The 25,525-nt window shown below is 44.6% G+C and overlaps 1 protein-coding gene across 2 annotated transcripts in view; it reads right to left on the bottom strand.

The window, feature by feature from the left end:
• Positions 1 to 25,525, bottom strand: part of PRKG1 (protein kinase cGMP-dependent 1) — a 305,135-nt gene that overhangs the window by 92,395 nt on the left and 187,215 nt on the right. For both annotated transcript variants that reach the window (XM_010224611.2, XM_088525673.1), the window contains exon 5: positions 22,875 to 22,938. In XM_010224611.2, the coding sequence (XP_010222913.1) occupies positions 22,875 to 22,938 (64 nt within the window). The remainder of the gene's footprint in view (positions 1 to 22,874; positions 22,939 to 25,525) is intronic.

The following is a 25,525-nucleotide window of genomic DNA, read 5'->3' as shown; positions in this document are numbered from 1 at the left end:
TAGTAATGACAAAGCTGAGAAATTACTATTGAGAGTAACGATATATCAGCAAACCACAAATACGTATTTTATAAATACAAAGGCTCATTTCAATGCATTATAAACGCTACAAAATTTGGAGCATCCCTCACGCTAACCAGGCTGCTGGGGCTCTTAAGGTACTTGAAGGAAGGAAGGTAGATGCCTGACTCCACACAGGCATGTTCCCCAGCCCGTATGGGTCCGCACCAGGTGTCCCGCTTTCCTATATAACCCAAAAATTTTCCATACCAAGCCTGTAGGAGGACAGCACCATTTCCCTCAGCAGTGCAGTGAAGGCCACAGTGAACCTGATCAGAACACAAGGCCAACGAACAAATAGATATCCAAGTGCCATTACCTAGGAATACAAGTTATAAAACCCTAAAATATCACCTTTTCCACTTTACTTTTTGCTGATATAATGCATGAGAAGATACAAAGGAACAACTCCACTCTAAAATAATAATAATAAAAATTCCATTAATTCTTCTTTGATGTTAGTTTCTGTTCCATACGCAGTTGAACTCCTGTAAGCACTTAACTATTTCGGCTCCGTAGCAATGGGAGCAGCAATGAGCACAGGACTTCGCTTTTTCAAGGCTGTCAAATCTTTTCTGGAGCTCAAAAAAAAGAAAAAGTAGTTGGAGTTCAGTTCAGCTGAAACTGTTCATTTCAGAATTGAAGAGCTTTCTTTGGGGATGAAGAGCAATTCCTTAAGCAAGATATTTTAATAGGAAACAAACTTGAACTACATACGAGCAAGAGAATGGCGTGTGAATATTAGCTAGACTCAAATTTCCACTAAATTTGCTTGATGCACACTGAGTTGGGTTTGGCAAGAGCAAGGAAGAGGAAAAACAATTGGAGAGACAGCCCAATTAGCATTTCAAACTCATCGGAGCGTTTCTCAAATGCTGTGAGCACAAAGTCAATAGAGCATGTCCAGCATTTCATAGCAGCCCATATTCTAACCCTTGGCCTCTATTCTTATCACCAAAAATTCTGCATAAATCAGACTTGTTAATCCTTATATTCTGTTAAGTGCTGTCCTCATATCTGTCAAGGTTCTGTTTTTTCATGTACCATCCATTTTCTCTATTGAGCCTTGAAAAGCCTCAAACTCCCAGTTTCTTTAGCATTCCTTGACTACCATCATGACCGGTGACCACGTTCAACAGGTACGAGGCCCTGGAACATGTGAATCAGATAGAGGAGGCCTTGAACCAAGGCCCGTCTAAGGGGATCTCTACACAGGGGCAGTCTAATCCATGCAGCAAGGCTGCTCCCCCTAAAGTGAAAAGGAGCACCCGGAAGAAGCGGCGGGTGATCGTCGTGGGTGACTCCATGCTGCAGGGCACGGAGGCACCGATATGTAGACCGGACCCCTCATCCAGAGAGGTCTGCTGCTTACCTGGGGCCAAAATAAAGGATATCACAGAAAGGCTCCCAAGAATTGTTCAGGAGTCGGACTATTATCCTCTACTATTGATTCATGTGGGTGCTAATGATGCCATGGGGAAAATGAGGGACGTCAAGCAAGACTTCAGAGCCCTAGGGATGGCCATCAAAGGTACAGGTGCCCAGGTGGTGTTCTCCTCCATTCTGCCAACGAGGGGAATGGACTCAAGGAGGAGAAGGCGAATATGGCAGCTTAACAACTGGCTGCGCCGCTGGACCTGGCAACAGGGTTTCGGCTTCTACGACCATGGGTCTCTGTTTGATGACCAACAGCTAGTGGGGAACGATGGTACTCATCTTAGCAAGAGGGGCACATGTCTCTTTGCAAAAAGGCTGGCCAACCTGGTTAGGAGGGCTTTAAACTAGGCAAGAAGGGGGAAGGGGAGTGGCACACTGACGCGGCAAGCAGTACCGCACAGCCCAGGTCAGATGGCGTCCAGCGGGAGTATGGTAGTGGGGAAGTGAGGATAGGAAATGATCACAGAGGGTCCTCTTTCACCCCTCCTGGGAAACCTGTGGCCTCTGTTGCTTCCCTGAAATGCCTGTACACCAATGCGCGAAGCATGGGGAATAAGCAGGATGAACTGGAGATCTGTGTGCGGTCCCAGCGTCATGATCTCATCGGAATCACAGAGACGTGGTGGGATAGCTCGCACGACTGGAGCGCTGCCATGGAAGGCTATGTGCTCTTTAGGAAGGACAGGCTGGGAAGGCGAGGTGGTGGAGTTGCTCTTTATGTGAGAGAGCAACTGGAATGCATGGAGCTCAACCTGGGAGTCGAGGATGAGCGAGTTGAGTGCTTGTGGGTAAGGATTAGAGGGCAGGCTAATGTGGGAGACACTGTGGTGGGTGTCTGCTACCGGCCACCTGACCAAGACGAGGAGGTTGATGAGGCCTTCTATAGGCAGCTGGATGTTGCCTCACGGTCACAGGCCCTGGTTCTCATGGGGGACTTCAACTACCCCGACATCAACTGGGAGGACAACACAGCCAGGCATAAGCAGTCCTGGAGGTTCCTGCAGAGCGTCGACGATAACTTTTTGACGCAGGTTGTGGAGGAGCCGACGAGGAGAGGTGGGCTACTGGACCTCGTGCTATCAAATAGGGAGGGCCTAGTAGGAGATGTGAAGGTGGGGGGTAGCCTCGGCTGCAGTGACCATGAGTTGGTGGAGTTCAGGATTCAACGAGGAGGAGGAAGGGCTGTAAGTAGCCTTGCGACGATGGACTTCAGGAGGGCCAACTTTAGCCTCTTCAGAGACCTCCTCGGTAGAATCCCATGGGCTAGTGCTCTAGAAGGCAGGGGGGCCCAAGAGAGCTGGTTAGTTTTCAAGCGGCACTTTCTCCACGTCCAGCAACAGTGCATCCCTGTGTGTAGGAAGGGAGGCAGAGGGGGCAGGCGACCTGCGTGGATGAGCCGGGAGCTTGTGGCAATGCTCAAGCAGAAGGCAGCGGTATACAGAATGTGGAAAAAAGGACAGGCCCCCTGGGAGAAATACAGGAACGTAGTCAGGGAGTGCAGAGATGCGACAAGGAAAGCTAAGGCACGTCTGGAAGGCAAGCTGGCAAGGGACGTTAAAAATAACAAAAAAAAATTCTTCAAATACATTAACAGCAAAAGGAAGATCAGGGAAAACGTGGGTCCGCTGGAGGACGGGATGGGCACCTTGGTTACAAATAACACAGAAAAAGCAGAGTTGCTCAATGCCTTCTTTGCTTCGGTGTTTACCAAGGGCAGCCCTTTAGAGCCCCAGGCCCTAGAGGCAAGAGAAGAAGCTGGTGGAGAGGAAGACTTGCCCTGGGTAGAGGAAGACTGGGTCAGAGAGCACCTAAGGAACCTCGATACCCACAAATCCATGGGCCCTGATGGGATGCACCCCAGAGTGCTGCGGGAGCTGGCAGATGCCATAGCTAAGCCGCTCTCCATCATCTTTGAAAGATCCTGGAGAACGGGGGAGGTGCCGGAAGACTGGAAGAAGGCCAATGTCACGCCAGTCTTCAAAAAAGGCAAGAAGGAGGACCCAGGCAACTACAGGCCAGTCAGCCTCACCTCCGTCCCCGGAAAAGTGATGGAACGGCTCATACTGGCTGTTGTCTCCAGGCACATGGAGGACAAGAAGGTGCTCAAGAGTAGTCAGCATGGATTCACCAAGGGAAAATCTTGCCTGACTAACCTGATAGCCTTCTATGATGAAATGACCGGCTGGATAGACGAGGGGAGAGCGGTGGATGTCGTCTATCTCGACTTCACCAAGGCTTTTGACACCGTCCCTCACAACAGCCTCCTGGGCAAGCTCCGGAAGTGTGGGATAGATGAGTGGACAGTGAGATGGATTAGGAACTGGCTGGATGGTAGGGCCCAGAGAGTGGTGATCAGCGGTGCAGAGTCTAGTTGGAGGCCTGTGGCTAGTGGGGTCCCCCAGGGGTCAGTCCTTGGTCCAGTCCTGTTCAATTTATTCATCAATGACCTGGATGAAGGCACAGAGTGCTCCCTCAGCAAGTTTGCTGATGATACCAAACTGGGAGGAGTAGCCGATACCCCAGAGGGCTGCGCTGCCATCCAGAGGGACCTGGACAGACTGGACAACTGGGCGGTGAAAAACCTCATGCAATTCAACAAGGCCAAGTGCAAGGTCCTGCACCTGGGGAGGAATAACCCCAGACACCAGTACAGGCTGGGGACCGACCTTGTGGAGAGCAGCTCTGCGGAGAAAGACCTGGGTGTCATGGTGGACGACAAGTTGACCATGAGGCAGCAGTGTGCCCTCGTGGCCAAGAAGGCCAATGGGATCCTGGGCTGCATTAAGAAGAGCATCTCTAGCAGGTCGAGGGAGGTGATCCTGCCCCTCTACTCAGCCCTGGTGAGGCCGCATCTGGAGTACTGTGTCCAGTTCTGGGCTCCACAGTACAAGAGGGATGTGGAGCTGCTGGAGAGAGTCCAGCACAGGGCTACAAGGATGATCAGGGGCCTGGAACATCTGCCCTATGAGGAGAGGCTGAGGGAGCTGGGCCTGTTCAGCCTGGAGAAGAGAAGGCTGAGAGGGGATCTAATCAGTGTATATAAATACCTCAAGGGAGGGAGTGCAGAGCACGGGGATGGTCTCTTTTCAGTGGTGGCCACTGATAGGACTAGAGGAAATGGCCGGAAACTGAAACATCAAAAATTCCATAGGAACTTAAGGAAAAATTTCTTAACAGTGAGGGTGACAGAGCACTGGAACAGGCTGCCCAGAGAGGTTGTGGAGTCTCCTTCTCTGGAGATCTTCAAAACCCGCTTGGATGCAGTCCTGTGCCACGTGCTTTAGGTGTCCCTGCGTATGCAGGGGGGTTGGACTAGATGATCTCTAGAGGTCCCTTCCAACCCTAAGCATTCTATGATTCTATGATTCTATGATCATCTACTTCACTTTATATTTTCATCTTCTCACCTATATATATGTATTTATTTCCCTCAAGATTAAAGAGATCCTTGAGTTCAACTGAATTTTGGAGAGTTAGAGCTCTCATATGGGAACTATATACTTGCCATATTTGTGCATTTGTAGCTCAGGTGTCTGTGCCTTCAGGGCCAGAACTGTGCTATCAAGGCCAGATCTTACTCCAAAGCATGGAGCAAGATCTCCAAATATGGTACCCAGTGTCTAAATGGTCCTCACATACATTTAGGTTGAAACCAATCTCAATATACAGAAAGGCTTGGACATTTATCAACCTACAGTCTTCTACAACTTGAATTAACAATACCAGAACCTGTTCCTCTGTTCAATTTCTTTCATGGCCCATCAGCACAACAAGTGTCTCCCTTCCTGGAAATACCGGGCTTGTCCAGTAACAGAAACCTTTTAGAAATATCGTTTTTACCTCATCCCGCTCCCCCCCTTATTTATTTATTGCTATTTCCATAAATATAGCAACAACCCTAGCATGAGAGAGAAGCATTTACTCATCAAACTTGATCTGCTGAGACATCAAGTAGCTTCCTCTGATGTGTCCAACACACCCAGCAAAAGCCCTCACATTGACAACAACCAACTTACTTGGAGTCAGGGTGGTTTCTAAGACTGAAACTGCAAGTCCTTACCAAGGAAAACCTCTGTCTGCAATTAGTCTTAAATAAATAAAAGTGCTTGTCTGATCATGGGCTAAACAGCTGTTGGGCTGGCTCAGAGACCAACTACCACATCTCTGAGTAAAGATGGTATTTTATGCAATTAATTACTGGTTAAACAAGTGCCTTGAGTTTGCTTTGTCCATGTTTTCCTTCTCGCTTGCAAGGGCAATGCCGTGGCTAGAATGAGATCAGAGAATTTGCAGACTGAACTTCTGCATCTTGCCCTTTGCAAAGCTGTTTCTAGCACAATGCTCCGTTCTGTCCGGCAATGACTCGCAGCTAATAAACTCAAATCATTCCACTAACTAGAGGAAAAACAATCTTTCTTCCTTCTCAACACTATGTCTGCTCTCACAACAATGAAGACCCATGTTTAGGAGAAGGTTACCGTAGAGGATGAACTAACCCTACTTTTTGTCACTCAACCTCAACCGAAGCTGCTGTCACTGACCACCACCAAAGAGTGAGAAGCTTTAAAGCTCAAACAAATGTTGACACAGGCTTCCAGGAGAAACCTTGGCTCTGGAGACTTAACCGAGTGGTTAAGCAAACTCCTTCAGTATACCTTCCCCCCCCCCCCACCCCCAGCTGAATTCCTTTGGCTTCTGCATTGACCTCCAGAGCATCTTAAAAAGGTGGAAAACAGACGTGATGTTTAGGAGCCTAGGTAACCCACGTCGGCTGTGAAGCAAAGAGGCCAAAAGCCTTTGAAAGGTCATTTGAGGGGAAGAGAAACACAAAGGCAGCTTTGAAAGCATGACTTCCCGCTCCAGCAGCCACGTCCTCTACTAGCAAGCCACAGGTCTGCAGCACACAACCTGGTTTTGGTGATGGTCCTGAATGCATCATCCATCTATCCGGAGCTGTATCTTCCATAAAGCTGACTATGTTATTTTGCTGGTGATTTAAGGAGAAAAAGTAGCTATAGGGCCACCATGAAAACACAGGAAGCTTTCAAAATAATTTTGCTTCTGCTCTGTATTTTCTGCCCCAGAGATTTTTCAATTCTGAAATAACAACGGCAGTGCTGAGAAAATTAAAACGAATGCTTGTTTTCTGGTGAGCTCTGCAAAAGCAAGTGCAAGATAATAACTATCTACTGTATTCATTTCCATAGGAAACACCTAAGACTGTTTATACAGTTTTGCTAGGTGTTCTGTTCAGGAAACATCTAAATATGCTGCTCCCTGAAAAAAATCTCAGGAGGAAGATAATCATATTGTGGTCTTCTACTTAGACTGTGCATTGAAAAATGCAGCTAGAGGATCAATTTCTGACACTCGAGATTGCTCAACGTCCTTCCAAACAGAGCTCGACTTTATGCAGTACATTCACCAGCAAAGCAAGTGGGAAAGTTAAATATAAATAAATGACTTGAGGAACTGAAAGTTAGCTCATGCCTGTTAAGACAATCTCATCATGGAGCATGGGGTGGGAAAGGCAGGTTAGGAAGGAGAAATCCTACGGAGCACTGAGAGGACATCGCTGAGCAGCTCTGCTGACCTGCGCCTGTGCTGGGAGGCACAGGCTGGCCCGTGCTAAAGTGTCCTGGATTAAATTAACAGGCAAAACTGTCAGCACTTCTTCCATCATGCCAAATGTTTGTGAGCTTCAGATGGAAACCCATGTCTTTTCTAGAAGCGATGTCTTCTACAGCGGACTGCTTGCTTCCAGCCCCTGCACAAGCCATTTCCTGAACAAGGGCCTTAACGTGTCTCATCGGATTAATTGCACAGGGATGCTTCAGTCCACTGCTTTAAATGACTGGAACAACACTCTTCAAACGGTGGGTTAACTTGTTCTCCACTGCCGTTGTCCGAGCATCCTTCTGCAGTACGACCTGAGAACCTGATAACATTCGATTTCCAGACAAAAACAGGAAGCCAAAGCACTGCAAAATAACAAAATATCTTTTCATGGGACTACAAAGCATCGGGAGCTCACTAATACCCAAAAAATAGTGCCTACTTTTAAGATCTTGCTTATACTAATTTCTCCAAATGAAAGTAATAGAATGCAGTGTACAGGAGCAGCATGAGAGCCATAGCCAGCAATTATGTTTAGTTAAAGCAAATACAACCGTGCAGCTTGCACTGAATCCACTGGGCACACAGAGAACTGAATAAAACAGCCAGCCTCCACTGTTTCTAAAATCTCAAGATATGGTAAGTGTTCCCAATTTAAACTTCTGTGGTTAAAAGAGATTACTTTAATTCCCTGTTTGCTTCTCTGGAGGGTTGGCACTAGCACTCTGAATTTAAATTTCAGCACGTTTCCAGGCAAGCTGGCTGGGAGTGGAGCATGAGCCACGGGATGGGGCTACCACAGCTAAAGTTAACTCTCGTCCTTTTCTTCTGCTTTCTCAAAATGTTTCCTCTAATTCCAGCATCTCGCCATCATGCAAAGCATCCCTAAACTAAGCTGGAACAAGTCCTCTCCCAAATTAGCTCCTGGCCTGCACCCAACACTACTGCTGCAGACACAGCCAGGTGGATGATGGAAATAAGGTCATACAAATGGAATCAACCCAAGCGGAAGTGAGATCTTTGTCTCAACAGAACAAACACATTCAAAGAACCACAGATCATCTCTGTTCTGTGACATCTTCCAGCTCTGAGCACCTCTGGGATGAAACTGCGGGTCCAGAATTCTTTGCCATGAATTCAAAACATTTATGTTCTTACCCAAATATGCCATTCCAGTTAAAGTAATATCAAGGAAAAGGAAAAAGTTCATCAGGTAGGCCTAAAGTTCTATGAGATCATCTCCTGCTCATACTGTAAATGCAACATTGTCTTTTTAGGTTAGATTTTACTAAATGCCTTCTTTGCTTCTGTCTTTACTGCTAAAGCTAGTCCCCATGAACTACAGAGCCTGGAGACAAGAGAGAGAATCAGGAGAGAGGAGGACTTTCCACTGGTCGAGGAGGATTGGGTTAGGGATTATCTAGGCAAACTGGACACCCATAGAGTGCTGAGGGAACTGGCAGGGGTCATTGCTCAGCCACTCTCCACCATCTTCGAGAGGTCATGGAGGGCAGGGAAGATGCTGGAGGACTGGAAGAAACCAACGTCACTGTAGCCTTCAACCTGGGCAAGAGGGAGAACTGGGAAATTACCGGCCGGCAGTCTCACCTCTGTTCCTGGAAAGGTGATGGAGCAGCTCATCCTAGAGACCATCTCTGGGTATGTCAAGGAAAAGAAGGTGATCAGGAGGAGTCAGTATGGATTCACCAAGGGAAAGTCATGTCTGACGAACCTGATAGCCTTCTATGATGAGGTGACCGGCTGGATGGATGTTGGGCAAGCCGGGGGTGTTGTCTACCTTGACTTCAGCAAGGCTTTTGACACCGTCTCCCATAACACCCTCACAGGAAAGCTCCAGAAGTGCAGACCGGACAAGTGGACAGGGAGGTGGATTGAGGACTGGCTGGATGGCAGAGCCCAGAGGGTGGTGATAAATGGGGGCCGAGCCTGGTTGGAGGCCTGTGGCCAGTGGTGTCCCACAAGGGTCAGGACTGGGCCTGGTGCTGTTCAACTTGTTCATCAGGGACTTGGACGAGGGCACAGAGGGCACCCTCAGCAAGTTTGCAGATGGCACCAAACTGGGAGGAGTGGCCGACATTCCCAAGGGCTGCACTGCCCTTCAGAGAGACCTGGACAGGATGGAGAGTTGGGCAGAGAGGAACCTTCTGAGGTTCAACAAGGACAAGTGCAGGGTTCTGCACCTGGGTAGGAATAACCCCAGGCACCAGCACAGATTAGGGGTTGACCTGCTGGAAAGCAGCTCTGAGGAGAGGGATTTGGGAGTCCCGTTTGACAACAAGTTACCCACGAGGCAGCAATGCACCCTTGTGGCCAAGAAGGCCAATGGGCTCCTGGCTGCAGCTGGAGGAGCCGTGCCAGCTGGGTGAGGGAGGGGATCCTGCCCCCCTGCTCAGCTCTGGGGAGGCACCTGGAGTATTGGGGGCAGCTCTGGGCTCCCCAGGACAAGAGGGACATGGAGCTTCTAGAGAGGGTCCAGTGTAGGGCCACGAAGATGGTGAAGGGACTGGAGCATCTATCGTATGGGGAAACACTAGGCGAGCTGGGCCTGTTTAGCCTGGAGAAGAGAAGATTGAGAGGAGAACTGATCAACATGTAGAAGTACCTGAAGGGGGATTGTAGGCCAGGCTCTTCTCAGTGGAGGTCAGTGACAGAACTAGGGATAACGGGTGCAAGTTGAAACACAGAAGTTCCATCTCCATATGAGGAAGAGCTTCTTTCCTGTGAGGGTGCCAGAGCCCTGGCACAGGCTGCCCAGAGAGGCTGTGGAGTCTCCTTCTCAGCAGATCTTCAAACTTGCCTGGATGCCGCCCTGTGTCACTGCTCTGGGTGTCCCTGCTGGAGCAGAGGGTTGGACTAGATGATCTCTAGAGGTCCCTGCCAACTTCAGCCATTCTGGAATTCTGTGATTTTCACCTCCTTCCTCCTTAGATGTCGCTGGACTTCAGCCCAGGGCTCATCAAATGCAATTTACAAGCACGCATAAATGGCAAACAGGACAAAGAACCATATGTGGCACAGGTTGGCCCAGGTTCCTTGGAAAAGAGGCAAGGTAAGAGAGGAACCAATACTGAAGAGTATTTATTGCCCTGAAAGATAACGGAAGAGACAGCACATTAATAGGTGAAAGCTGATCACGACACAGGGCTACAAATCAAGCAGGCAATGAACTGGAGAAAAATCAGTACATGGCCTGCTGGCTAAGACAAAAATTGGTCTGCAGGTATAAAGAGGATTAATGTAGAGAATTGAGTGATAACAAATTAGATATATGTATAAAATCCATATATATAAGCAAAACATTTGGTCTAGGAACGATGTTGACTCAAGGGAAAAAGATCAAGCTGCCACATGAAAACCAAAAGCTTTGACATGCGGAAGAAGGACTTAACTTCATGCCTAGGACCTGTTGCCTGTGCTTAATTTCAAAACAGGTTTCTGCAGGATTAAATCTGTACCCAAACAACCAACATGCTCAGATTGCTTGAGTCCAAAGCAGTCCAAAACTGCCAAAAGTTTCCCAATAAAACAACACACTCCTATTTAACTGCCAGACAGAGAAGGCAAAGGATTTTTTTTTGATTTTTCCTTTTTATTTTTTATTTTTTAAATGAAAAGAGACCTGAAGGTCTCCCTAGTCAATACAACAGCACATAGACGTTGACTCTTTGCTTTGGGTAAATACAGTCCATAACAAATGGTTCTGATTACGCTGTGTCACTGCACTATAACATTTCTCTCAAATGGCAAGTAACTTTTTTTTTTCCCAAGTGTATGAATTTCTAATTAAATTTCATTGAAATGCAAGAAAAGTGGATATTCTTCCCCCCCTACTTGCTTGAATCTCTTTGATTTGTTGTTCTCTTTATAATGGAAAAATGTGTATGGAGCACTAATTTCCTTCCATAAATCCTCAGATCATTTCCGTAACCATTAAAAAAAAAGGCAATCAATTCCTTGCAAAAATGAATTTTGAAGTAAACAATGTAAATCAGCATATTTGTTTCAGATATTTTTCTTAATTTGCAACAAATTTCATATGCTCATTCAGACAAGTTGCTTGCATTGCCATGAGGAATAAAACTAATTTTCTAGTCTATTATGGATAATAAAGAAGAATTTTAATTGAATCTGCTCAGCCATTCTTCAAGTAACCTGCAATGAACTATATTTGCTTTTAGAGGTAGGAAGCAAAGAAGAGAGGTTACCATTACACATGCACATGTGAAAAATACCTTTAAATTGTCAATAAGAGCTACAAACTCAGAGCAAAATAATGAAAAACACTTGATGAGCTAGTCTCAACAGTTTTTTGTTGAAACTGGAAAAATATAGGGTCTAAAATATACTCCTCAGGGCAATTACCAGTGAACTTTTATTACAAGTGTGCACTGATCTTGACAGTTTATTTATTATCTTAAATAGCAATAACACCTTTTCCCAAAGGAAAGAGAAGTTGCTTGACTTGATGCACCCTGAACTGGGATGCAACTTTCTTCCTGAGAGCAGAACATGTCCAATTAACATAAAAATAAATAAACATATTTCAACAGCCAGTATCTAGTATTGCTGGTGAAAATTTTGCCCGAAGACTATTCATACTATTCATTCCTTGGAGACACACGGGATAACGTGATGACTGTGCCAAGACGAGGGATTTTGGAGCTCTGCCTCACAATGCTTTGCAATTATATTCTCAGCTTGCACTTCACTCCTCCAAAACTCACAGAGATGCATGGCAAAACACGCTATCCATCCTGCGAACGCTGAGAAATTACCCATTTTCCATGGATATAAATGGGAAGCTGAGGCAATTCTAGCTGCGTCTAGCCGAAAAGAGCTAAAAAGTCATTGCACAGAAAATTTCTCTGACCATCCCACTGCTTTCAACTCATTCCAGGCTTTTTTCCTGGAAAACAAAATCATCCTTTGACCCAAGAAAGTGCTAAAAGTTTAGGTCAGTAAAAGCAGTGAGCATATAAACAATTAACCCTCAACATCTCAATCTCTCATGCAACAACTAGTCATATAAACACTCGACTAGATCTATCATGTGTTTTCAAATGGATTTTTTGAGTATATCGCAGGGTCAGTCCTGAAGAGAAAAACAGGACAACACTGGGAAATACAATCTAGGTCAGATTTTTTGGCACAAGATGCTGCACTGCCAATGGACAGCTGACTACTTCCTTAACAGCCAAGGGCATCAGATGGATCCAGAGATTACTTAATGTGTTTTTTATATATCCAAGCCACAGAAAAAAAATACTTTTTTTTTGTGCTATTGGGAAGTTACAATTTGGATTTACAAGTGTTCCAGCACAGGATCCACTCTGGTTCCTTGAAACAGGTGCAGGATCACCCAAAATGACACTCAACAGACACACTTTTTTACGGGCAGCCAAGCAAAATCTTCACCCTTAGCATAAGGGCATACCATGCAGTTAAAAACAGACACGTGATGGAGTTTGCACAGTGTCTGTGGCTCACAGAATCCAGAAAAGGGGAATAAGAGAAAGAGGAGAACACATCTGTTCCAGCACCACCCTGAACAAAGATGTCAGCATTTTCCTCTGCAATATTCTCCTAAGTTTTCCCAGCAATAGGCTATTTTTGCACTTATCTTCCCTCTGAATTGCCAAAATAGACTGTTATTTTGGTTTTCTATTATTTTTGAGATATTTAGGGGCCTTATTTTGAGGCACAAACTGCAACATTGATTGTTGGAAGGGTAGCTGAAGGACATGGAACTACTGCAAAGATCCTTTCTCCTGCCTTTTCTCCACGTGAGCTAAGCCCATATGCACCAAGCTGACTATTTATAGGTGAATTTGTCCTCAAAGAACGTGCCAAGCCCAGTGATATCTCCCAAATCATTCAGGCTTGGGCTGTAAAGGGTTAGCGACATGCAACCCACCCCACCATTCAACGAGTCCTACATGTGAGATCTTGCCTAAAGCCAGAAGTCCAAGATTTTCCTGTAAAACTGGAGTTATCGGTAACCAGGTGTCCAGTTCTATCTATCCTGAGAGAATACACTGGGGAGAAGTTCCAAGTTCAAGGCTGCTTAGAGTCGAAAACACACCCAAAGGTTCCTACTGTCTCCAAGTTTTTTACGGAGTGTTGATGCTCAGCAGGTTCCTCACGTTTCCTCCTTGCAGCTCCAACACTCGTGCCCTAGCTCAGGTTTGGGGGATGAAGGTCGAAGGGCTCTCATCCAAGAGCAGAACAAGAGAAAACAGACCCAGGGGACAGCGTCCGACCCCTGCAGAGGCAGGAAACGTCACCTCACGAAGCTCTGCCAGCAATTGCCTCTTAACAAGAGCACCGCCCTGGATGCATATTAAAAATGTAAATAATAAAACTTATCTCAAAGGCTGTTTTGCTGCACTCTGTGAAGTATGGAAATGAGGCCACTTCAATTTTGCCACATCAGTAACTCCATTTCAGATGCCTTTCTTCCTTCCTCCAGCTGCTTAGTCTTGGGGTTATCTATTAAGGTATCCACTGCCTCTACCATTCCCATGGATTAAGGATGAAATGAATTTCTGCTATCATAAAGACGCTTTTCAATTACTATCATCACAACAGCAAAGACTGCAAATACCACACCACCAGTTGGAAATAACTTATTTCCAACACAGCCCCAAGCCCTTAATTGAATGTTTAATAATACACAGGTGCAGGAATAAAAGCTGCTCAACTGAGCTCAAGGAAGTTTATTTCCCAAGGAAAATAAACTCACGGTGGGAAGAAACACCCGCCAGCCCTGCCACACTTTCATACGTAACCAAGCTTTGTGGAGGTGAAAATCTACCCATTTTTAATGCTTGAGCTTCTTAGCAAGAAGCTGAGATTTAACTGATTGGCTCCGTTGCCGTAGTTTCTTCTTTAGGTATTGTGTGAAGTCTCAAGACTGATGGTCCAACACAGAAAAGGGAGCCAGCACTCAAAGCCCGGCTTGATGACGGAGAGCCATGGGTGGCCATCGGTATCTCCATGATCACAGCTATCATCCTCCAGGTTTTCCTAATTCCCAGGTTGTTGGAGATACCAGAAGGTGTCAGTGTGGGCAACGTTACAGAAGACACGACCAGGGAAATAAGTTTGAACCCAAGGGAAAAACGCCCACCAGGTTAGTGAATATTTGTTTTTAATATAATTGCTAATTATACTTTTCAGCTTTTGGAGATAAAAGCAGCGCTGTCTGTGCTTTAGAGATAAAAGGCGTTTTATTAAAAACAATTCCCATTTTTTCTGCTCCGTGCTGTTTCAGAGGCAGAGACACAAAATCCTGTAACATTTCCAAAGAAGTATTGGGTTGAGTTTTTGTTTCTTAGGTTCTTGGAAACAAGAAAAAAAAGCAACAAGTCAGACAAGTTCATTGCCCAAAACGAAGCTTATGTGTGTATGTATTGATTTATTCATTTATCTAGCGATGGGTGGATAAAAAAGCAGGTATGTTGTTTTGGAAAGCGCTGTTAAAATAAACTCACAGAAGGAGGTCTTCTCAACAGACAAGAAACCCAGACATTGGCACTTCTCATTTGTTTTCACCCTCGGCATCCACAGATTAAAACATTAATCAGATCTCAAGAAATGCCAATTTGTTCTCACTGGGACAGAAGATAAGGTCAACGCCATGGAAATTTCTCCGTGAAATATAGGTACACTATAAACTGGGATTATTCTTTGCAGATAATGAAGGCAGAGTAGTAAATCAAAACGACAAGCCTACTACTACTGCCCATTGCTATCGAAGCTTTTTAAGCTAACGTGCAAGTGTGGATTGCTTTGCAGAGCTGAGTGCAGTCACTTGAACACGTCAGTCCTCCGAGCTCTACCTTGGCATCAGCAGCCTTCAAACTTTGCCCAGACAGATGCGGAGTCTCAGTCTAAAGGGGCTGAGCAGCTCCCACTGCCCACACGAACCTCCTGTCTCCGAAGGACACTAAACCTTGCTCTGAATTAGGCTGAATTGGCAGGCTCCAAAACCAGGCCCTCGGATGCTTGTTCTGCTGGGCCTGAGCTTAGGGTGCAGGAGGCAACCTGGAACGTTAGGAATATTTGTGTGGGAATGGAAAGAGAGGGGTGTCAACTGCCTTTTCCTTCGTTATAGTTCATTAATGTTACACAGCTTTGATTCATCTTGAAATTGTAGTAAGTTTTTAAGGGGGGAATTTGCTATACCAATCTGTAGCCTGCCTGTCATGCTGGAGCAAGACAGCACCACCCCTTGCTGCTGACACTAACATCACTAAGGGCAGATTTAATCCTGCTGTATATATACATAATTTCTGAGTTAGGCTTGCTGGTTCAACTTAAAATGTTAGTCAACTTGAGAGCTTGAATTCTGACTCTTGCATAAAGCACTGGACAGGAGCTTCCTAAGTGACCGAGGATTTCTCCCAAACCCCAACTCATGTCAAGCCAGGTCATACAAAACTCCTAAAATGTAAAGTGAAGTCAAGCTCCAGGACTAGAATTATTTCTCCCATTGAACGTGAGCAGGTCAGGATGTTGCAGACAAAGCTGATGAGAAGAAAGGAAGAGGCCAGCCCCAAAGGAGGACAAACCGGAATGTCCAAGGAAGCAGCAGGCATTAAACGTTGCAGTAAATGGAGAGTTTCAAGCTTCTACCTTGCACCTCTTACCTCATTTCCCAACATTTCACCCTGTCAGAACAGTATGGCCCAAGGGGAGTAAGTTTTACAGTGTCTGAGCAACAGCCAAAGGGGATTTACATCTGGGAGCAGCAAGAATTTAGCTGAAAAATCCCTCCTTTTTTTTTTTTTTAAAGCTTTCAGAAACAGGTCACTCAGCCTCTACCCAAGAGCTTTACATATTTCAGAATAATCCTTTTCTCAAAACATGAACCACTTGAAAAGCGCATTTTGTCCCTGCTACTGTTTTTGCTGACAGTCCCCAAAGCCTCGGAGCTCCCGTTCTGACCCGACACGCTCCGCGGGACACAGAGCCGCTTGCCATGCCACAGAAAACGTCTCACCGCTTTAGTCTTGGGATAAATAACTGAGACACAGGGAGACATCCTGGGCGTAGTTTGTGGCCCTATCACTCTGCAAATGGGAACTGTGTGGCCCTGCAGCACAAGGCACTTCCAGTTCCTCTGCTTGCTCCACTACCTTCAGCACAACAAAGCCAAAAGAAGGTTGGGGCAATCGAGCACAGTGCTGAAATACGGCAAAAGCTACCAGGGGTCAAAGTAAAACTCATCTTCCATTGCATTTTATACCAGAAAACAAGTGCCGCTTGCTCTGGGACCACAAGAATACGGAGGTCGTTCAGGCAGCTCTCAATGAGCCTCTCGCCATGTGCTCCCCTTGGGCCAGATCCTTTATCAAGGTCACACGGAGGGCAGGATGTAGCTGGAGAGACAGAGATAATCTAGAAGCGATCTAGAAGTGATCGAGCTATAAATTATGACAATAAGATAAGATAAGATAAGATAAGATAAGATAAGATAAGATAAGATAAGATAAGATAAGAGTTTTCTGGCCTGCATTTCCTACTTATGTGAAAGGAACAAGGGCTCTGTCACAACATATGCCGCCCCCCCAAAAAAAACCCAAACAAACAAAAAAACCCCCAGGAAACCCAAAGTCACCACATTCTTCCCAAGCAAGGTCAACATGAGAAGCGAAGGGACAGCACCAACCTGTTGGGCCCTGAAGCCTCTATAAAATGCATGGAAAAGAAAAGAATCCCTGCGCGTTCTTGCCTAAACCGAACAAAAGAGAGGAAACACTGGCTCGAACCTTTCGGGTTTGATTTTGCGGCCTCCCTCTTGTCCCACATTCAGTGAGAAAGTGGCCTTCCCCTTGCTCGCTTCCCAAGGAGAGCCTGCAAATCTGCAAGTGCGAACGCTCAGTGGCAGATTTACTTAAATCCTTTTGTCATATCTACGACCTGCTGGAAATCATCTAAGATAAACCATGAAAAGCAATTTCATATTTTTTTGTTTCTTTAATAGCTGTGATAGCGCAGAGAAGCTCTTTCCAGATAATGCAAAAATATATTCTAGATAGGCCACCAGTTTTAATCAGACACACATGCCCACTAAGCTGCATAACCTGAACGTGGGGATCTCAAGTGCGGCCGTTTCCTAAACCAGCACCATACCAGGGAATTAGTACAGAACAGATTAAAAGTCCACTCAACCTCCTACGACTGGAAGCGGAGAAACACTGAGAAAACACTTGAGAAACAGGCAAAGACAAAACGCTGCCAGATGATGCAAGAAGTTTCCCGATAATGAACAACACACCCAAAAATTCAGATTTAAGGCATGAGGCTCCCTTTGGAGGAGCAGTTTTGTTGGGGGCATGCTGTTTTTCTCACTGGATTTCCAAGTTCTATTGGCTTTGTCGGATTCCATGGCAGTGTGAAAGCGAGGTGGTGTCTCCAAAGGCACCTACAAAGCTATGACACCCTTTGCATGCTATGGCATCCAAAAAAAAAAAAAAACCTAAATACTTGATGCAAAATCTTCTGTAGGGCATGCTTCCCCTGTAGTTGCTCTTAATCCATTTAAATAGGCGACTCCCTGCAAAGACAATTATACAAACTGTGGGACCGTGCTCAGGAGCAGCAAGACGCTACGTTGGATTAACGCTGACGGCAACATCTCATTGGAAACCCAAACTCTGAGCCTTCTGCACGGCTTCACTTGACTCGATTTGCAGTCTCTTTATAGATATGCGGGCGCTCGTGTTCACACGTGGCCCTAGGAGATACATTAGGGTTCTCCAGCAGGATTCCTCAGAAACTTTGCCCCGACTTCAACGGGCTTCCCAGTTTGCAGTGGAAAAACAGATCTTGGATTTGTGGATTATGAAATAAGCTCAAGGACAAGGGCAGCAGAATGGTCAATTAAATAATACTAAATTCCTGCCATCTCTGGAGGAACCCGAGAAGATCTTTTTGAAGCAACTGGGAGTTTCAAGCTCAACTCAACCTGCTTCTTGAGAGATTTGAGAACTCATTGCATCAAATAAGTCCTAAAGAGAGCGTAGCTCCGCAAAGGTAAATTATATTTGGCCAAACTTCTCCGCGACCTTACTAGGCGCTCCCAGAAGGACTGAAGCTGATGCCCAGTGCCCCAGGCTGAGACACAACGGGAGCCTCCAGGATTTCTCCCAATGAGGAAACCCTTGTCACATGCTGCCGAGGCTTGTCAGGATAGAAAAAACAGATGGAAATACTAAGGCAAACTTTTATTTTAATTCCTTGCTTGGTGAAGGGGTTGGTTAAGGAGGAAGCGCACATCCTTGGTGAATTGCCTTCAGGTTTTCAGCTGAAATTTGACTTTCCAGCACCTCTTCCTAAAGCACATGCATCAGCTAAACTTTTTGCTGGATTCACCTTCAGCATTTGCACTGGGTTGCATTTGTGCTCCCTCCCCTAAAATTTCTGTCCCCTTCACTGCTTATTCCTGCAATATTTCATTTGCGTCGCTTCTATTTGGTCAACACTTCTTAGGGGACAAAATATATATGTATATATATATATATATGTATAACCAAACAATAACAAATCTCTACTAGGTAGGTCTGCATTTAGGTCTAATAAGGTTTTTGCAAGCCATATGTAACTCAATCAAAACAGGACCTATATTCAGGGTCATAACACAGCTCTACCCTTGACATATGGATAAAGCAATCTCGTTCTTTGAGACGGGATTAGAAGGTCTGGTTGGAAAAAAAAATAAAATAAAATCCCCTCTGGACCAATGGGCACCTGGAGTAATTTCCGTTCAGATCATGAGAAGTGGAAGCAGTTTCAAAAGGGAGAAGGTCAAGCAAACTTTCTAAGTTGTGTTACCCAGCCTACTGATTTTAGACATAAGTCTTTCAAGTATATAAGCTTTATATTTGACTGACAAGGAGGATATATTGGAAAAATGAGGAATAAAACCCAAAACACAGAAACAAGAGAATGAATGAACCTCAGGATGGAAAGGATTTCATGGAAAACCTTTATATGACCAAGAAAAATCTTTGTACAACCAACCTTCGAGTGTCCTACAGCCAGTGACTAAATACAGGTAGGTGAGAGAAGGAAAAAAAATAAAATCACTCTTTCCACCTTCTTCAGCACCAAACAAAAACTTGTAATCATTTCCTAAGCACATCACTCTACGGGTCTTTGGATGTACTATGCAATTTCCTAAAAAAATTAATTTATTCCCATCTGTTACAAACTGTAACAAAGTGCTCAAAGGCAAAAGCTGCGTATTCTTAGAAAAGAACCATTTATGACAGAAAGAAAATGCATTTATTTTAGTGATATACAGCATAGTACCAGTGCCCAATGGACAGAAAGAACACTTTTTTAATTTTTTTTTTAACTCTAAGAAAACAGGAAACTCTGAAAAGGCAACCATAAATTACCTCAACGCCTTCAAAAACGGAGGAAAGAAAGGTCAGGATTTTACATTTTCATGAATTTGAGCGTTGGAAAGAGATCAACAAGGACTTTTCAAAGGAAGAAAACCAGAAGAAAGCAGGCACCAAGCAAGAAAAAAAATGGTATTGCACATTACATGCAATATAAAATATATAATATATATAATTGTATATATTTACTGGAGGATAATGCTATGAATGCAAGAAGGAAACCATGGCTTGTGGCTGGTGGCCTCTTCCAATGGTTACTGCTGCACCAGGCTGAAAATGCCCCCATGTTTCTCTGGCCTCTGGACACAGCTGGGGCTCACAGCAGACTTTTGCAAGCTCTTGGCCACGTGTTGGGCACAGAGCAACATTTTTCTAAGAAATCTAACAGGCTCTGGTGATACGTGTTGCTTCTGACTCCCCAGATATGCAGCAGGATGAGCTGCACCACCCCACCAAGCAAACCATTCCGGGTGCCAAGGAATATGGATCCTGCATCCCTTGAGCATCATTACCATAAAAAACCCTCACTTGCCCATCATCCTGAAGGGCTCCAGGAGCTTGTTCTTCCCCACGTCTCCCTCTCCAACAGGTTCAGGTGTATTGGCCAGCCAGAGGCCAAGAAAAAAGGAACATTACAGGCTCCTGCTGCAACCTCTTTCACTTAATTCTTCTCTCTCTAACCAGAAACACTGATAAATTTATGATGCACCGTGGACATTTCCTTCCATCTGCCCAGAGTGCTTTGGGTAAAATTAAAAGAAATTTGGGGGCAATCCCTATGGGCAGTCAGCGCCTGCACAAGCCTCCTTTCCTTAAGGCACCAACCGAGCAAAACCCAAATGAAATAAGAATTAAGGCTTAAGCTACAGAAACATATTACTTGCTGATTTGTGCATTATGGTTGGCCAGCATGAGACTAAACAAGGCAATAAAAAATCTCAGGCCAGCAAGAGGTGTTCCAACAGAGACGGCATTGAAACCAAACTAAATCAAACTCTGGACTACAGCATCTGCTTGGCTTTCAAGGGTGCCAAAAGTAATTGCAGTTGTTACTAAGAACACCAAGAAATGTTAACACAGAGTCAGTCTTACATTGCAGCTTAACACATACCCATGCAACGGTAAGAAATACTAATACAATGAAAACCATCTAATGTAACGACACAGAGAACCAGCCCCGGGGCACTGCTAAAACTGCTGCACCAGAGTCACCTTGATGGGGAAAAAGGGTGAACTATTGACCAAGCACCTGTAAATCTTCACTTATATCACAAAAGATGTTGCAAAAACGCACAAAATCAGCAGTTTACATTCAGAGCTGCTAAAATTAAAGCGAATTGCCCAGTTTTCATACCTTTGTACGAACCACAAGCAACTTCAGAGCTAGGAATCGCCACACACACAAGCTAGAAACCAGCACAAGGCCTTTCCTTCTCCTTTCCCATTTCAGGGCTTTGTTAGTCCTTATTTAAACCATCTGGCCTAAATAAGTAAACTTGGCATTGCTATCCATTCCTAAAGTGAAATCATTAACAAGCTTCATTTTTTCCCCACTGCCCCATTTGCTTTTGGAAATGGCCAATTAAAAGACCTTTCTTGCTTCCAGATTTTAACTAACGTGCTTTAGAAATTGCTTTAAAAAATGTAGGCTGCAAGCTGTCCACAGAACCTGCTTTAACTTTAAGAGATGAAACCCAGACCCTTTGATGAAACCCTTGTTCCAGTAACAGCTGGGACAAAATAAAATTATTTGCTCTATGCTTCAAAGTGTTAAACATAAAATACTCAGTAAGGAGACTGCAAAATATCCTGTATTAAGAACAACACTACGACTAACATATATTTTGAAGTAATTGGTTTTTGGAAGATGTATCTAGTGGGTCTACACAAATGGCCTGGGGATGACACGCTGCTCTTGCAACACAGCATCTTGCCTGAATGCACAGAATTGCCCTCAGATTGCAGCACCGGGTGAGAAATTAAACCCCTATAAAAGATGCTGGACTCTCTTAGAGCAGTAACACAACATCATCATTACGCAGCCTGCGTTTCTCCGAATTTTCAAGCAAGGAGTCATCTTAATTTCTACAGTTTGGCTTCTTCCTGCCACTCATTTTCTTAGAAATCTTAACTGATAGATGAAACTACGGAGGATTATCTTGCTAGCTTTGTGAGTTTCAGATCAGTAAACAAGGTCTTAAGGCAAATACTTATTTTTATAGTTAGGTACCTCATTTCTACATCTATGTTCTTAATTGCTTTTTCTCCCTTGAAACTTTGAGGGTGCTTGAAAAAGGTTTACTGACTTTATACATTTTCTGTAACTCTTGATAAGGAGCTTGGATTTGTTTTTGTGATCCAACTGCTTGTTTCTGCTTAGAGGTGTGTGGATTTTTTTTTTCTTGTGATACACAGATTTAATTCATCGCGTATTGAGTTCATATGGCTCTTTTCTCTAGACGTGAGCACTTCCGTTGCAAGGGATTTCTTGCGACAGAGGAATCTGTTGCTTTGTCTATCTATGGAGTGCCTCTGCATGAAAAATAAAAAGGCAAAAAGTAAAAAAAAATGACTTGAAAATCAACTTAAACGTCAGCGGCTTCATTTCCTAAAATCCGTGACAGAGGTGGTAGTTACTACTACACACAGACATTTCCATTCACTTAGAGCACGAGTTTTTTTTTTTTTTTTTTTTAATAAAGACTCATTAGAAGCTTGATGCTAACGAGATCCTTGCTTATAACTGAGTAGACCTGGCGCAACTCCATAAGGACTTTCAAATGTCTCAACATACAAAGTTTGCCCTTCTCCGCAGCAATCCTTACGGGAGAAGTGGTTCCCTTACCTTAAAGCTATTCTCACACCTTCAAGTACGATATTGCCCTCCAATATATCCCCTGCTCGACCCAATACACAGCTCAGAAATGCATCATTAGGATGGGCCAAAGCATTAAGACAACAAAACCCAACATGGCTATCGTACCCCACGTGTTCAGACCAACCGTGCCTCCTTCATAGGTCTCTGACATCAGGCTGCTCAGTAGAAGAGCTCGGGACACGTCTCCAGCATGGGAACTGTGTCAGGAGGTCTCCCTTGCGCAAAACCCAGGAGACTCTTCTTTCAGTTCCCAAAACCCCCTTAAAAACTTGTTAAATCCCTTGCAAAACGGAGTCGTTTTGGCACCATTGCCTCTATTTCCGGGAGCAATCAGACGTAACTGGGAACAAGGTTGTGGAGTGTGGTTCCTTCTGAGAGGAGCCCGCATGTTTCCATCAGAAGGCTTCCAGCCCATGAGCTCATTAGACTGCAAAATTAAAAGCACTTACCTCTTCAAGGACATCTGCAAGCTTACTGAGTATCTCCTCGGGAAGGCTCTGGAATGTGGGAACACTGCAACACAAGGGAACCCTCGATTACTGAACATCTCTGCACACTTGCCAAAGCCAGTTGTACTTCTTACATAGACATTTCATGCACGCATTTTCATACACCCTTGTTTCTGAGGGCTTGTCAAGTGTTTACCATAAAAGCAGCACCGATAATGCAAACCTCGTCATCTTGTGCCACCCAAGATATGTTTTTAAGCATCCACTTGTTATGATGAGAGGCCTCTTGCGCTAAACACCTGGAGCACCCTCCACTGAGCTGGGCAGGGGTTAAGAACCGCTTACGGGTTTATACCGGGCTGCAAACGTGGTCGGTTGCCCAGGGGATGGCACAAATTTTTCCCACTCAAGTTCTGTTACACCAGAAAAAACAAAACCAAAATAATCCTCAAAACACAAAAAAATATGAACCTAAATGTAGCACCGAGCAAATACACGGAGGCTGGTCCAGGAGCAGCCCGCTCAGCGGCGCCTTCACCACACTCCGCTTCCTGGCGTCAGCACCATCCGACACCTCCGGATTTACACTGAGGTCCCCCAATGCCGTATCCTGATTTTAGGAGCGTGGATCACAAGGCCCCATGTGGTGGGAGTGCCTAGAGGAGGGCTATATGCAACCCCAAATAAATCAGACTTTCTCTCATAGGTGACGTTTCGGAATTTGAGGTTTGTGCCTGGGGCCAAGCAAAAAGAAACCCTCGCGGCATGAATGGAGTATTTGGAGGCACAATTAAAACAAAATTTGTTTTTATTAGCTTAAAACCAACGTGTGCTATGATACAGTAGAACTAAAAATTTGGAAGCCTCTGTTATTTCATAAACATGATTTTCATTTAATGTACCAATTAATAATCAAGATAGAACTGACCAACTAAGTGCAGAAAAATGAGATCGTTCAGGCTCTCAATAACATCCTTTTTACGTTAGAAACTATTACTATACAGCTAAAAAGCGTGAGAAACAGGGAAAGAGCAAGTGAGCTACTGCACGTATGAATTACATGTATTATATTCTAAATGTACTACATGCCTGAATTATGAAATCATACAATTGAAAAGTTAGGGTATTAAACCAATTTCTCCTAAAAACAAATATTCAGAGTTTTAACATAGCAATAGAACGGATATAATCAGAAAAACAACCCCCTGACCAGACAACGCCATCCAGGTGACATCACCAAGCTACAGAATTAACGTCATGTCTTTCTGGCTATTTATGAAGGGCTGTAAATGTCCTTCTGAAAGAGCAAACACCTACTGACCTATTAAAAAATGTTAAAAAATCAAGTTGAGCTGATGACAATCCTGATAGAAGAATAAGACTTGGAAAAAATGCCCTCGTATACAGCATTGCATTGGGTGGTCTGCTTGACACTCCAGTTAAAAAAAAGGTACCCTTATTCTCTCCATGACAACCTTAAATAGGCTCTTAAAATAGATTCTTACTTTTCCCCAATTACAGTATTCAAACACTTGCCTATGAAGATCAGTATTTTGAAGGCTGTTTTCATGTGGGTATCTGAATTTGCATGAAAATCAAGATCTGATGAGCAATCTGCTGCAAATGGAAAAATAAAAGCTAGAAAGTCAAGCAGGAGGGCAGAAGACTCAGAAGCAAGAAATCAAATTTCAAGAATTTGCAGCATGGTAAAAGATAATAGATATACATACACATGTATCTCTTTTTTTCTACAATTTTGTGAAATTGAAGTCTGAGAAATGACATAAAACAGAACAGCAGACGTTTGTGTTTGGAGATAATCCTTTACTTATGATGGAAGACCTCACGGAAAATAGGGCTCAGTCTCTTCAAGAAACTATTTATTCTGTCCCCTTGCCTGCAAAGCATGTTGAAGGGAACCCAGTTTCCAAGTTAGGGAATAAAGCTGGTGCTGGTGCCATATGAGGAGGCATTTCAGGTCCAGAGGACATTTCAGTCCATGAAACCCTGCTAGGAGGAACTGCCCATCTCTAGGCTGAAATGTCACCATCTGAGATGCAGTCATGGACAGGATCACCTGTAGGGATTTCTGCTTGGTTACTTGTTTCCTTGCTCAAAACTGCATAAAGAAATTGATTTCTGAAAGCAAATGCCAATAAACTCCTCTTTCTTTTTTTCCTCTCTAGTCACTCTGCCCCAAGCCTATCCAAGACTTCCCTTAGACCTTGGAAAGGAAACCTGAGCTAATTGCATACACAGTATTTTGCACGTGATGATGGTCCCTACACCTTCTGAGGGCACGGTGGAACTAAGCCGGGGTGACCTGGTGTATTTGGACAAGAAGTCCTTGGAGATGCTGGGTGAAAAACTGGCTGCCAGAAGTGGTTGGCAACACCGCAGCGTCGACACAGTGCAGCAGAGGGTATGCCAAGATGCAGGGAAGAACAGGATTTCAGAGAGGATGCTCAGAGAGTCTCCTCTGAACGGTGACATCTCCTTTGGATGGCCACAAGCGGTGGCCTGAAGCTCAGCATAGCAATTCCTGCTCCAGAGAGGCAAATAAGTTTTTGTTTTCATGTTTGCACTGAAATTCCAGTTCCTCCCTCCTGTCACATTAGTGGGTGTTCTTTGAAGGATAAACAATTTGTTTT

This window comes from Tinamus guttatus, unplaced genomic scaffold (genome assembly GCF_059628265.1).
Source record: "Tinamus guttatus ecotype Peru unplaced genomic scaffold, ASM5962826v1 Tinamus_guttatus_pri_ptg000023l, whole genome shotgun sequence".
NCBI lineage: Eukaryota > Metazoa > Chordata > Aves > Tinamiformes > Tinamidae > Tinamus > Tinamus guttatus.
Note: the sequence above shows the minus strand (reverse complement) of the source record. Positions and strands in the feature narration are given on the sequence as shown.